The sequence below is a fragment of the Pyrgilauda ruficollis genome, unplaced genomic scaffold (genome assembly GCF_017590135.1).
Source record: "Pyrgilauda ruficollis isolate IOZ18807 unplaced genomic scaffold, ASM1759013v1 scaffold97, whole genome shotgun sequence".
In the NCBI taxonomy this organism is placed as follows: domain Eukaryota; kingdom Metazoa; phylum Chordata; class Aves; order Passeriformes; family Passeridae; genus Pyrgilauda; species Pyrgilauda ruficollis.
The window spans coordinates 3,734,755-3,749,854 of NW_024531821.1; the positions used below are offsets into that span (position 1 = coordinate 3,734,755).

General features: G+C 44.9%; 1 protein-coding gene across 1 annotated transcript; it reads right to left on the minus strand.

Annotated features, from left to right (window-relative positions):
* Positions 1 to 302: 302 nt before the first annotated feature.
* GFRA3 (GDNF family receptor alpha 3) lies at positions 303 to 9,809 on the minus strand. The gene is made up of 8 exons (XM_041489975.1): positions 9,753 to 9,809; positions 6,118 to 6,393; positions 5,331 to 5,423; positions 4,570 to 4,915; positions 4,387 to 4,496; positions 3,109 to 3,243; positions 2,010 to 2,140; positions 303 to 1,702 (listed from the first exon to the last, which is right to left on the minus strand). The coding sequence occupies exons 1-8, from the start codon at positions 9,793 to 9,795 to the stop codon at positions 1,568 to 1,570; spliced, it is 1,269 nt and encodes a 422-aa protein (XP_041345909.1). The 5' UTR covers positions 9,796 to 9,809; the 3' UTR covers positions 303 to 1,567.
* Between the last annotated feature and the right edge of the window lie 5,291 nt (positions 9,810 to 15,100).

Here is a 15,100-nt window from a genome sequence, read left to right on the forward strand (position 1 = left end):
GTGCTTGGCAGGGGCAGGTGGCTGGAAGGTGACAATGGTAACTTCAATATGCAGACAGATACAAGGAGATTCTAGCAACTGTATGTCCCAGGGTTTGTAGTCAATGTACCTTGTACCTTTCAATGACCCAAATGTATTCTCTAAGGGTTACAGAGAAGGTTTGTCCTGAGGCCAGGCAAGATCATTTTTTGCTACATAAAGCTAAATTTACTGGAGTTGACCACCATTCATCTTGAACAAAAAAAATCCAAGTGTGTTGCTAGCCACACTAATGGATTACGTGTATGTTGAAGGAACAACAGAATGGAGCATAAACCCTAGTATAGTGTTCTTGACCTGGACTGGTATGTTTCATATACTTAAAATAATGGATTTGAAAAGGGAACTGAAAGTAGTCCAGAGATGGAGTTTACCGGGGACTTCACATGTATATTTATTGAGCTTTACTTGCAACCTACTCAGTATCAGTACAGAGTGGGGGAGTGAAATGGATTGAGAGCAGCCCTGCAGCAAAGGACTTGGATACATGGCTAGATGGAAAACTAGACGTGACTTAGTAAAATGCACTTGCAGCCCAGAAAGCTGTCCTGCAGCCTGGGCTACATAAAAACAAGCACAGCCAGCAGGCTGAGAGGTGATTCTTCCCCTCTACCCCAGCCCACCTCCCCACCCAGAGTTCAGCGTTCCAGCTCTGAGGTGCCCAGTACATGACAGACACGGACCTGTTCAAGCAGGTTCAGACAAGGCCATGAAAATTATGAGAGGGCTAACTCCTCTCCTATGAAGAAAGGCTGAGACAGTTGATGTGGTTTGGTCTGGAGAAGAGAACGCTCTGTGGAGACCTTGTTGTGCCTTTTCAATACATCATAGGGGATGATAAGCACTGAGAGAGACTTTTTACCAGGGTCTCTAGGGACAGGATATGGAACGATGTTTTTAAACTGAAAGAGGGTATGTTTAGATTGACTATTAGGAAAAAATTATTCCCTGTGAGGGTGGTGATGCACTGGCACAGATTGTTCAGGGAATCTGTGCTTGCCCCATCCCTTCAAGCGTTCAAGGCCAGGTTGAATGGAGTTTGCAGTAACGTGGTCTAGAGGAAGGTGGTCCCTGCCCATGGCATGGGGGTTGGAGGTGAATGATTTTTTAAGGTCCCTTCAAACCCAAATCATTCAATGATTGTATGCCTGACGTGGAGCTTCAGAGGGTGGGGTGGTCAGAGACACTGTCAGATCATCCCTACAGTCAGAAATCCAAACTCTGCACAAATTCTGAAAGAAATCAGACCTTTGATTTAACCTATTAAGCTGGAACATTAGCCTGTTACTCAGAATGTGTACACAGCAGAAGCAATGGTGAGAACTCTACCTGCAGAGCTAAGTGCAAACTGACAGGGGGAAAGTGGGGTGCAAGTATGTGGGAGGTTTCCAGTGATTGCCATTCTGGGTTAAGGCCATTCCTCTTGTCTGAAAGCCTTCTGTTTCCCAAAGGTAAATCTGTATTGGGACATGCCTGGATATGGAACAATATTAATAATATGAGAAGGAAAGATTCTATTTATGCCACATTAATGTGGGCTAAGCAACAGGGGCAGGAACAGAGCCAGAGAAGGCCAGGAAGTAGCAGCTCCAGAAAATACAGAGGAGGCCATAGGCATAGCGCTCTGTTTGGAGCTGTCTCGCTGTGTCTTCCCTTCAGCCACCTAGGAAATAAAAAGGAGGGATGAATCCCAGTTAGACACATTTATGCTCAAAATTCTGGCTGTAGAACCTTTGGTTGCGAGCACTAATGTGAGACTATTGAAACTCCTGTGGCCAGACATACAGCCTCCTATTTTTGCTTGTCTGTGGAAGGACTAACTTAAGGTAGAGTAGTCCAGTGTTCTGCATGCACATGGCATCCCTTGGTTTGATATCCAAAGTCACATATTTCCACATCCAAGGTTTTTCACCTACTGTCTCTAGGCTACTTGACTTGCTGCTTTGTGAAGACAACAAAGCATTGCGTACCTGGGACATTGCTGAAGAGAGAGATGTGCTGGCACTGTCTCCTTGGAAGCTTAGGGAAGATGAATAAAGTAAGTCTTCCTGTCTTTCTAGAGCTGTCTGCTTCAGATGCATTTGAGACCAAATGGTATTTTCTGCAAACAGAAGTAAATTAAGAGTCTAACTGTACTCTTGTGCACACCTTGGAGTCTAGTGAGCAGAAGTCTAGAGAAGCTATTTCAGGAAAGGCACTCACAGGCTGTGTGGCCTTGATTTAGAAAATACGTATGCTCTATTTTATGAATGGTCTGTCAGTTTGTGGGTTTACTTGTGAGATTGAGCAGACTGAAAAAACAGTTTGACGTGTACTTGAAGACTTTTGGGCCCCTCTGTGACTTTCCCAACTCTGTAATTTGTAAGGAGCAGGTTTGTAGTATCTCGGATGAGATGATTAAATTGTAGATGTGTCTATAGCGCTGGGTGTAAGGCTTTTATATACTGCAGGAGGCAGATTTAAATATTAATCATTTATGTAATGATGCTGTTTTCTTTTATATCCTTTTAAAGCTTTCACAAACATAAAATATTTAAATCTCATTAAGGTATGTTGCTAAAATGCTAGGGAAATAAAAGAAATACAGACTTGGGATTACACAGTTGCATATAACAGGACTTTTGCAACTGCTATGCTGAATCTAGTAACAGGCTGCATCAGGAGCTACTTATCGTGACTGAGTAAATGAGGGCCAGGGGTGAGTACAGAAACAGAGGACGAGGAGGGGAATCCTGACCCCATAATCCTGGTGCACAGATGTGGTTACTTCGCAACCTATGGATACAGCATGTCTCACCTCCCCTTGGTGATGTTTTTGCAGTGTCTTTCATTTGAATGGTGTTTGGAAATAGCTTCAAGGGTGTTCAAGATGAACAGAAATGTTGCCAAAAGGTACAGAAACATTTCTTAGAGCAGATCCAGGCTGGTCCCATAGGTTGCAAAGGAGATCATGGAGACATTGCAGAAGATAGAACTATACATAAGAGCAGTGCAACACAGAGTCTTGAAACCACAGGATTTAAATTGCTCTCTGATGAGCTGTTTCTCTGTGATGTGACTGATGCTTACCAAGACATTTGTTGCTCTCAAACATGCCGAGTATCTGGTCACATTTCTCCTTCTGGTTGCCGCTGTTCTCACATGTACACCACAGGGAAACTTCCACGCTGGAGTTACTGACATAGTTGGGTGTCATGGGTGTGCCTGTCCCAAACCCCCAGATGAAAGAAGCATTATGAATCACGTTATACTGAAGGAAATGCTGTCCTGGAGGCAGAAGCCTTCCACTGTCATAAGCGTGTTACCCAGGCGAGGTCAGGAATGGCCCAGGCTTGATGAACCTACCTGAAGTCTGCTGAGCTGTGAGAAAGTCTTGAGATTGCTACCCCTGACACAGGCACTCTGAGATGTATTGAGAACTGAAGCTGGTGCTAGCATTAAATTGTGATGTGTACACAGCAGAAGCAATGGTGAAAACTGTACCTGCAGAGCTCAGTGAAAACTGATGAGAGTAAAGCAAATTAATGATGCAAGCATTAAATTGTGAAGGATTTTTGGTTTAGGATGTGAAGGACTTGCGTGGACTGAGCTGACATATGGCAGCAAAAGGTACTCTTGCTTCTTGTGTAACTGGCAACACTGTGTAGCCAGGTGTCTTTTGACAAACAAATACTGCACTCCTGTAGTGTGCCACTCAGGCAGTGTTCATTTAGCTCAAAAGTAGTAGAGCCATCTGGAAAAATTGAAAGTCTAGTCTAGATTTACAGCTTCTGAGGTACTGCTGCTCTTTATATCCTCTTTTGAGCTACACTGAAAACGTTTTAGTAGGTTGGTAGATAGTAAATAACTAAAACCAAACATGACCTTCCTTCTAACTGCTGGTAGTCCCATGTTCTGGATGGCTCTGAGAACATAGTGCACACAATATTAACAAGCCAACAGGAGTCTAAAAATCAGGCAGTGATGGAATGCTCTGTTTAATCACTGCTGTGATGGGACGTAACTCCAGCATTAGGGATGACAACGACTTAGTTCACAGAAGCCCACGGAGCACTGTTGCTGAGGCACTTGGAGTGCTTTGCACCAGCTGATAATGCAAAGAGGCTGAAATCTTAGGCAAGGAGGGGGAAAAGTACAGCAAAAAATGCCATGGAAGAGCTCTCTTTGGATTGCATTTACCTCCGAGGCAAGGGAGAGCACTAGCATCCATTAGTAAGGCATATTCACCAGTATACTGAGTGCTGCCTCCCGCAGGAGATCAGAATGGTCCTTCACAGCACCAGAGAGTGCCTGAAAGTTTGTGGCCTGAAAGCATCTACCCTGTATGGTCCTGTGGATATGACTTACCAATCATCCCCATGTAAGCCTGCAGGCATGCAGCATGGTTGTGCAAAGAGCAGCCGTCTGGAGACATGTCTACAGGTTGACAATTTTGTTGGAAGTCAGCCAGTCGGGATCTGTAGGAAGGAAAATGAGGCCATCAGTGTCAATGTTGTTCTCTTGGATAACATCTCCTGCTGTCTGACCTACTTGCAGATATGGTCTTCTAAGCAGGAGTCCAGAAGCCAGAGGCAATTTGGTTTGGTGTTATACTGGAAGGAACAATCAGGAACAATAGTTTTGCGGCGTCTTTCTCCACAAAATTCATCTTGACATGGACAGAACAGGATCCTTTTGGTGAAATCCTCAGGAACTTTTTCAAAGAAATTCCTTAGCCCTCTGTGGCACTTGCGCCGGTCACACACATCCTCACTTCCTGCTCCCTTGGTGCAGATGGAGGCATAGTCTGTGCGCAGACGAAAACACTTCTTGCTCAGGTTACAGATGTGTGTTGCTCTCAGACATGGATTTGTTGCGTCTCCCGCTAACTGTGAGCCTATAAAACCAAAAGAAACACAAAAACCATGAAGTAAGTCTCCAGAAGAGATTCTGTATGGAAGCAGGAGTACTCCTTTCTTGATGGTCAGATCCAAAAAATCAAAAACAACAGAGCAAACAGAGCCTGCAGTATGACACTGTAATTATACTAGTTACAAAAGAGTATTTTTTTATTGGTTCATAGTAGGGTGCTTGTTTCAGAAAAATGGATCATTGTGGGTTATTACTGTTTTCATGGGCCTGGATCTGTGGCTTTATTTACACTTGGTAGGAGTGACAAATTTAGGCAAGTAGCTAGAGCAGGCATTCCTCCGATTAAAGGGGCCATCACCCCAAATTGTTCTTAATAATCTTCAACCCATGAAAAGATAAGAGAGGGCAGCATTATATCATGTAACCATTACAATTCTTACCTGACACCAGAGCTGCCAGTTTATTATAATCTGTCTTCCAGTGTTCTTCATTTGCTGGATTCTCATAGGGAGAGGTCTCCAAATTGAGATAACCTAGGCAAGATACAAGCTATTTAATGCAGTGGGAGATGGGAGAAATGCTTTATGACCAGTTTTAGTTATTTCTTTGTTTGTTTATTTATTCTTAAATGGATATTCTTCTTATTTATGCCTGGTTCTTTCCTCCGGCTGGAGTTCAGAAATGCTCTGTCTCACTCAAAGCCAAGTGCCAAGAATGGAACTGCAAAGCTATTACTGTATTAAACCCTCATTACATTTTGTCCAGCTGGAGTTTGGTCTATCTAGTCATTTGGATTTTTCAGTTTCAGTAAGTGTGAGGAGTTGAGCAGCACAGGCAGGCTCTAGTGGGAGGTCAAGTAGAAGCATCCAACAAAAGAAGGCAGCAGAATACTTAGGGATGCTATGGCAATATGTGTCATAATCACGTGTGTTTTCAGTGATGGACAGACAGGACTATTTTGAGGTATTTTTCGCAGCACTAAATTTAACTATCTCAGAGTAGCTATCTTTGTCTCTTAGGTTTGCTGGCGTATTTGAAGGGCTGGTCCCATACCAGATCAGTTTTCTCTGCTTATCAAACAGCATAGTAATGAATTCTCTTTACTAGGAGATATGGTTCTGGAGCAATTAGTTACAGTGCTGAGAAGTGGACTTTCACGGTTGTTTTCACCTAGGGGGTGGGGGTAAGCCTTACTAGTACTTGTAAATTTATATTACTTCATCTCACCATCTGTCATGCTGGAGTGAACAGTCCAGAAAATGCGTAAGCAGTGCTCCTGTCTCTTCATGCGCCGGTGACACTTGCAGTGCAGCAAAGAGCTGTTCCCAAGGTCAAGCTCTGCATTCAGACATCTGACCCTGCTATTGTGATCCAGTGAAAGGAGGTGAGTCTTGGCCAGGGCACAGTTTTCCAGGGTCCTGTATGTGGCATTGCAGGTGGAGTCAGAGAGGCATAGCTGCTCTGCCATGACACAGTCACTGCTGGGCAGAGCCATGAGGTCTCCTGATCAAGCACAGAAAAGACTGTTAGGACCCCAGTCAAAATGAATGCCACAAACATCTTGTCCTTGTTCTGCAGGAATTCTGTCTTCAAAAAGGACTCCTTGAAAGAAACAGAACTTGTTAGGATCGTTCATGAAGAGTAGTTAAGGGACAAGAGCTGTCTCCATTTAGAAAAAAAAAAAAAAAAAAGATGAATATAAATGAAAGAGGGAACAAAAGCTTAAATAAAAGCATCCATAATAATTTTGTTCAACTTGGCCGGGATCAGGGATTGCTCTGTATTTTGGGGACTAGTAAATCCTTATGAAACCTTGGGGTTGCTGAGGCCTGTTTTGAAGAAGCTCTTCTACCTGGGCACTGAAAACCACAGTGCAATAAGCACATAGTAACACCATACTATGTACTGTGAGTCAGTACTGCTGCAATTACTAAAGTATATGCTGGTCATTCAGAGATGTACTGAGAAAACCATTTATAGGGTATAAAAACAACTACTTTAATGAGCCTGAAGACTTAAGAATGTGTATTCTTCGCATAATAAAATGAATCCTTAGCAAAGGATGCAAGTAGCTTCATACAGATGGGCTGATATGCAGTCAATTAAAGTACATAGAGCCCAGTCCCTAATATCCCTGCCAAAAATGCAGATGAAGTCTTGGCCCATAAGAACCTCATGAAGTTCAACCAGTCCAAGTACACCTGGGCAATCCCAGACCCAAGTCCAGACTGGGAGATGAACCAATTGAGAGCAGCCCTCCAGAGGAAGACTCGGGGATTCTCAGTGGTGAGATGGTCATGTGCACTTGCAGCCCAAAAAGCAAATATATCCTGAGCTGCATCAAAATCAGCATGGCCAGCAGATTGAGAGTAGGTTCTGCCCTCATGAGACCCCACCTGCAGTGCTGCATCCAGCCCTGGGGCCCTCAGCACAGGAAGGACATTAAACTGTTAGCACGGGTCCAGAGGAGGCCCAAAGATGCTCCGAGGGTTGGAGCACCTCGTGCTATGAAAAAGGCTCCAGGGAGACCTCCACTGGATCCCCTTTCAGTACTTAAAGGGACTTATAAAAAAGGAGGGATAGCAACTTTTTATACAGGCAGATAGTCATAGGACAAGGGGGAACAGTTTTAAAATAAAAACACAAGATTTTGATTAGATGTTAGGAAGAAGTTATTTACTCAAAGGGTGATCAGGGCCTGGCACATGTTGTCCAGAGCTGTGGCTGCCCCATCCTTGGAATTGTCCAAGGCCAGGTTGGATGAGACTTGGGGCAATCTGGTCTAGTGGAAGGTGTCCTTGTCCACGGCAGTGGGGTAGACCAAGATGGTCTTTAAGGTCCCTTCCTGCCCAAGTCTTTCTGTAATTTTATGATTATGTTGTCATAGGTAGATTAATTCATTCCGTAATCTTTCTTCATTTCTGCAATATATGAATCTATGTTTACAGTACAATTACAATGAAGTCTTGAAACAAGACAGTTTCCTAATAAAATTTATATGTAGGCTGGTATGTTTCTTCCCTTCAGGTCAATTCCTTGGCTAGCTTTTGGAAATGACTGTGCTGAGCCTTACATCTACCTTTAGTGTTCTTTGGGTACATGATGTTACTTATCATTCTCTTGTTCAGCAGGTGCAGTAATACTATTTCAGTCTGCCATCATTATAAATTAGGAGGAGATCTTGGTACAACTCATATTTCCCAGTGTACCATCTTCCCCATGTAATTTGTTCTCCCACTTACTTCATTTTTGCTAGCTTCATCAGTTTATTTGCTGCAAACAGCCTGCTTCTTAAAGTTTCTACTCTCCCTACAGCTCAGTAATATTATCTAGGTACCACTGTCTCACTTGTACAAGTTTCTTTCTTCTTCCAGCAACCTACTGTACTTTGTAATTCATCTGGCTCTTACATAGAGACTTGATGACTTTTCAAACTCTCTGAAAAATCTCTCATCAGGATGCCTTTGTATCCAGCACAGTGGGTTCAGGTGAAGCTGCTCTAAACCTCAGCTTTAAAACAGTCCTCCTCTATACACATCATTTACTATCTGTACATTGTTATAAGCCCTGAAGTTTGGCAGGTTGTTTAATTTTTTCTTAAATCTTGTCTTAGTAGTCTAGTAACAATGCGAAAGAATGAGAAAACTAATTATTTCCTAGATCTGTGGTCTAGGTTGCAGAACATTTTAAAGATGTATGTGTATGGGAATCCCATCTGTAGTTTAAAAAAAAAAAAAAAAAGTTAAAATGTAATAACCAATTAACACATTATGATTATTTATAACTTAGAAAAAAATTGATAGGTAATAAAATACACCTTTATTCTCCCTTTTCAATGTCCTGTCATATAGATATGTCTATCTTGTTTCCCCTGGTGCATTAAAAGAGATGACAGTTACAGAAGGGAACCCTTCGTTTATCAAACACAGTTACCAAAGAAGCATTGGCATTTGGACATGGCAAATTGTGGGAAATCTTTTGCAATCGTGTGGCTGCCAGTGGCTACTGTGGTGTAAGTGCAGCAGCCCATCTTTTAGCAGTCAAAAAACTGCAGCTTTTTCTAAGTGCAAAGCAGCCCTAGATAGAAACTAGGAATGCTTCAGAGAAGTTTCTAATTTCTTTATTCCTAGTCACATCAACCCTGAAGATTGAACAAGAGATGAACTGGGTAAAGGAATCATTTCAATCCTCAGCTCTTGTCATTTGGCAGTAGTTGGAGACAGAGTAGAACAATCAACTGCATCTCTGCAGGAGTTCTTCGGATTTGTCTTCGCAAACCGAGCCTAGTCTCGCAAAACTATGGGCCTTAAGCATTCCAGAGGGCGAATAAATGGGGGGTAGGTATCAAAAACCGCTCTGGGCGAAGCCAGCGAGAGCGCGGCGCAGCCGGGACCAGCTCAGGCGAATGAATCTCCGCGTTGTGCCCATCCGGCCGCACTCAGGGATCGGCTCCCGGCATCTCCTCTCGCCTTCTCACGCCTTGCCTCCAGGGCAGACGGTCCCCTCCCCAGAGCGTCCCTCCAGTTTGACCACAACCACACCGAAGGCTCCCCTTTCGGGCCAAAGCAGCAGCGGCCTTTCCCGGTTTGAATCGCGAATTCCCACCCGCCGCCGGCGCGCGGGGCGGCTGGAGCCGACGGCCGGGAGAGCCGCGCGGCTTTTGGGAGCGCCGCGCTCGGGACGCGCTCCGCGCCCGCCCGGCACCGGGGGAGCAGCGCTCAGCCCTAGCGACCGCGGCCCCGGCGCCGCCCCTGCAACCCGCGGCGGGACCGGGGTGAGAGCGATGCCGCTGTCTCCCCGCCGGGAGAGGGACGGGGTCGTGCCGCGCTGCCCAGCCCGCCCCGCGCCCCGGGCGCTGTTACCGGCTCGGGAGAGAAGCAGCCCCAGGAGCAGCGCCGGCCCCATGCTGGCGGTCAGTGGCTCCGAGCGCCGGGGCTGCAGCTCGCACACTGCGCGCGGCCCCGCCCCGGGGCTGCTGAGCCCGGCCCGCCCCGTCGAGGTGCGGGCAGCGAGCACCGCCCCCGGCCCGACCCAACCCTCCGCGGGACCGCGGCCCGCCCGGGGCGGCCGCAGCGGGCCGAGCGGCCCGGCACGCGTCGAGCTGGTGTGCGATGGGGCGAGTGACGCGGGTCACCAGCGGCCGCTGTCCTCGGGGCGACCGGGAAGCCGCTGGGCCTGGGGCCGGGCAGTGTACGGCCGCTTCAAAAGGGGCGTTTTGGAAGGGGCTGCGGAAGGGGTTTGTTTATTGATTCATAGCACACTTCAGTACCGAGAGCAGAGCTGTCACTGCGCAACCTCGGGGGCGTATTTGGGTAAAGGACAGTAAGTCTCCAACTTAGGAGAGTCTCCTTCACTCTAGAGGGATTGTTCTTGGAGGATACAGAGGCAGACAGGCTTTCAAGTAGATTCCCCAAGTGATTCTTGGGTCTGTGGATGGGATAACTGAGCTTATGACTTCTTCCTTTTGGCTTTGTTGTGAAGGCTGTTATTTCAGTTTCTTACCTGGTGCTGGCTCTGTCTTCATTGAGCTGCTTGTCTGCAGCCACACAAAAGATGGCATTTCTGAGAGTCCATATGGCATTTAGGCAGCTGCGCTTCTTTTGAACAGATACTTAGTTTTAATTTGCATCCTAAAATCAAATTAACCAGTGTGCAAAAGTTACAGTCCAACACATGCACATCAAACATTAGTATATGAAAATAGGGCAAATGTTTTTGTAAGTGAGTTGTTCGCATAAAGACTTACCCCATCTGCCTGAAAACCCCAACAGAAAGGGTAATAACTGTGCAAATACATTAAGTATCTAACATATATGAATATCTAATTCAATGGTGTCCTCCTGTTCTAGAGTTTTTAAGAAAGTTCTCCTGCTTACTGCAAGGAACTGCTGTGAGAGAATTCTTCTGTGTGGAATTTACTGTCTATCACCGTATTAAAGCAAGTAGCAGTTCCTGTGATATGCTAGACATTTCATCTCGACAGCCATGACTGCCACAGCCAGTGAAGAGTGGGTTTTACCAAGAAAGTATTTTATTTGCTGTAAGTTCTGAGTTACTTAGTTGTACCTTATTTTGTATAGTATTAATCTTATGAAGATTACAGCATGCTGGTGCTTCTGCTGCTTTTTTTCAGGATTTGACCACTACAACCTTTCTTGAGTCAAAACCAGAGCACATTACTGGGAGGTGCAAAAGATGCCGAGTCTTGGCCATTTGTCACGAGTACTATCAGAGAACTACTGGGGGAGGTAGCACAGAGGAAGGCTGAGCAAACACTTCTCTGCCTGGGCTAATATTTACAGCACCACACTCTGCTCTTTACAGGGCTAGAGACAGACAGCAGACATTCACAGCTAATAGTAACACCTGTACCCTACAGAAATATTAACCTAATGCAAACAACCCAGCAGAAGTTGATGTCTATATTTATGGAAAACCAAATAAAAACCTCTTCCATTTCCTAGCATGAGTGCTAGTGCCCTAAACAGCTCTGGCTGCTCATTGCCAAAGAAGGTTCAGGGGTTTGACATCCATAGCAGCTACCCATAGTTTTGTGTTTCAGTCCCTGGGATACCTGGCCACTTCTGGCTCAGATAGTTTTATCTTTTTGTTCCTATGAGTAAAGAATTCAAAGCTGCCCTTGTATTTTACCCTCAGTGTGGGTCACAGCAGGAAGGTCAGAGCTGTTTACTTGTCTGTCTGATTAAATACAGTCATACAGCTCCATGGGTAGACTATATCTTTGGTGAGAATAATTGTAAGTCGTTCTACAGGAAAAGGGAACTAAGAAATTTATGATGATTAAAATTCAGGGTGAGCAATGAACATGCTGAACAACACAGCTTCAGTCCAGAGGGACTTTGAGAAATGAAAGAACTGGGTTAACAGGTGCCTTATGATGTTTAGGAAGGACCATTGTGTTCTGAAACAGGGCACAGTGACCCCATGCATCTTTCCTGGCTGAGGACTGAGTGGATGAGAAGCAGTCCTGCTGGAAGGACCTGGAAGTTGCCATGGATACCAGTAAGATGTGATTGTGAATAAAACAACCCACACACCACACTGTATTAGGAAGAACATGGCCAGAGACTGAAAGAAGTTATTCATGTCTGCTTAGCAGTGGAATGGCCTGGACTGCTGTGTGCAGTTTCCTGCCCCTGAAGTTCAAGAGGGATATGGAGGAACAAGAAAGGGTCCAGTGGAGGGCTACCAAGATGGTAGCACATGACCTACAAATTGATTATCAGACCTGGGCTTGTTTGAGAGACCATCTACTACCACCCTACAGCTACTTAAAGGTGAGCTGCAAAGGTGATAAACCCAAATGGCAGGTGATACAAGAAATTATGATGGCCATAAATTTCATCTTGGGTTGTTCAGGCTGAGTGCTATTAAAAACTTTTTCACTAAGACGTTGGTGCAGTGCTAGAACAGGTTATCTATAAGAGTCTGTACTGTACAGACTAGTACAAAGATGTTGGATCAGAGATTCTCTAAGTCCCTTTTCACCAGCTAGTTAAGGCAATGGTTAGTGTGCACATGCTTGAATGACAGAAGCGATTTAAGGCATGAGCAGCTCAGAAGAAAAATTATTTGTGAAAGGAAAGCAAAAATACTTTTTCAAGAGAAGAAAGGAGGAGAACCTTATAACAGAGCTGCTCTACTACCTTAAGTCTGAATTTTTTCAGAGGCAAGAACATAGACAAAATAAGTAGTTTTAATAGTACATTACACTATATTTTGATTCAAAGACATTTAAGTGGTGCACTGTGAGCCCATTTTTCTGATCCAGATATATCCATGATGGATATTGTCTCTCCTTGTCTCAAGTGAAGCTTAATTAGCTTGCAGGACAGTGGATCTGGCAGTGGCAAGAGAGACCCAGACCTTAGGGGTTGTAGCTGTTCAGTGTAGTCAGAAAAGTAATGGAACTGTCATGGTTTTGGAAGAGTATTTCCCAATTTAGTTCTCCCGCTAAAACTTTGCTGCTTGCTCCTCTGCCTTCCTTCAATTGGAAGAACAAAAGGCAAAGGTCACAAGTGGAGATAAGAAACAGGAATGAGATAAGGAACAGTAACAGCAACAGCAACAATATTAATAACAAAAGGTACAAGACAGAGAAATTATTTGCACAGAAAGTCCGACAATACTCACTGGCTCTTCCCAACCATGCTTTCCCCCACTGGATGGAACCCCTTCTCCTCAGAAGTGAGAGTTCCTTTCTCTGCCCCCAGCAATGATGTGAGGTGGTATCAAATAATATTAGGGTATTGGCCATGCCCCCTCTCACTGATCTGTGCCAAAACCAGAACAGGAACCAAATCAAAGATTTTACTTTCCTGTAGGCTGCAAAAGTACTCAAACAGGCATTAAAGCAATCAAGTTAAAGGACACGAATTAGATTATTTCCCCTTGTTTCATCAGCAGTTCTGCAGCTGCTTTCCGCAGTGAAATGGACTGGACTTCTATTCATGTAAGCCATGAGACAGAGGACTCAAAGCCACATGAGACCACAAAGATCAATGATCCCACTCTGCTGACACCTTCACTGCCCTTCAGTGCTGTGGAACACAGAACACAAGCCAGTAGGTTCTTATTTTAATCACTCCTGTAGGTTCTTATTTTAATCACTCCTGTAAATTTTCTCCTCTTTGCTTGTGAGAGAGATGGGCACAAGGCAAGGCAGCAGCACAGGGGCTGTTTACTTTACATCTTATCAGCAGCATTATGTATGTGCTTTAGAGACTGCCAGGAAAGACTGAGGTACAAGCTGCTCCTATTGAGTCAACAATATGCCCAGGCAGCCAGGGTGCATCAAGCAAAACATCGCCAGCCAGTCAAGGGAGGTGATTGCCCTGCTTTACTCTGCACTGGTGCAGCCCCACCTTGAGTATTGTGTGCAGTTTTGGGCACCACAATATAAAGACTTTAAGCTACTAGAGACCATCCAAAGGAGGCCACAAGGGTAGAGAAGGGTCTGTGGGGGAAGCTTATGAGGTACAGCTCAGGACACTTTGTTCAGCCAGGAGGAGACTGAAGGGAGACCTCACTGCAGTCTTCAACATTCTTGTGAGGGGAAGCAGAGGGGCAGGTGCCAATCACTTCACTCTCGTGACCAGTGACAGGATTTGAGGAAAAGGCATGGAGCTGAGTCATGGAGGTTTAGGTTGGGTATTGGGGAAAGGTTTTTCACCCAAAGAGCAGTTGAGCACTGGAACAGGTTCCGCAGGACAGCGGTCACAGCACCAAGCACCTGAGTTCAAGAAGTGTTTGGACATTGTTCTCAGGCACATCATGGGATCCTTGGTACATCCTGTGCAGGGCCAGGAGTCGGACTTGATGATCATGATGGGTCTCTTCCAAGTAAGCATATGCTATTATTCTATGATTCTGATACATGGCAGGACTTTGCACCACAGCACAGAGTAGCTGAGGCTACCCAGATAGATAAGGCTTTCTTTACTAATTTTGCGCCTGGCAACAGGGTTTCTAGGATTTCTAATTTCTTTGTCTGTCCTCAGGAAAATCCTCTCTTGCCTCCTATTCCTTCTGGTTTTTTTTAAGCATCCAACAAAGTACTTGCCTGAAGAGCTATCAGCAAGAGTGTTGACAGTTGAGGAGGATACCTGAAGGCACTCAGGGAGATTTTAACTGAGGTTTTTTATACAGACATGAAGGTCAGCCAGCATGTAAAGGGACACTCCCTGGGCCATAGGCAGTTGTGCTCCAGAAGACGAGGGCTGCTTCGGTAATGTGTTAGAAGGCTTGCCTCTGTGGTTTTGCATGCAAGCCAAATGGGTAAAACTACGTTGGCTTTTTTTTTTTTTTTGTTTTTTTTCCCCCCCCCCGGTAGCCACATGTAGCACAGACACTGAATTAATTCTTGACAAACTGTTGCAAACAAGTAGTAGTCTCACAGATTGCCGCAAACAACTTACATGCGCTAGATTATTTTTTAATTACAGGCAAATTAATTAATTCATATTCCTTAGCCTACCCTCTTGTCTCTTGCCACACAGGTGGGCTTTTGCCTCTTCCAGGTTCCTGGTATCAGAGTCACTCTTCATGGTTTTGTCACTATTTCAACCAGTTCATGAAATAATCTGAGATATTTAAGGGTCATTTAACCCAGTGGGCCTTAAAACACATTTTTCTAAGCACTCTATCTTTGCCAAACATTCTTACCTTGCTATTATTTAACTGCTCGAGT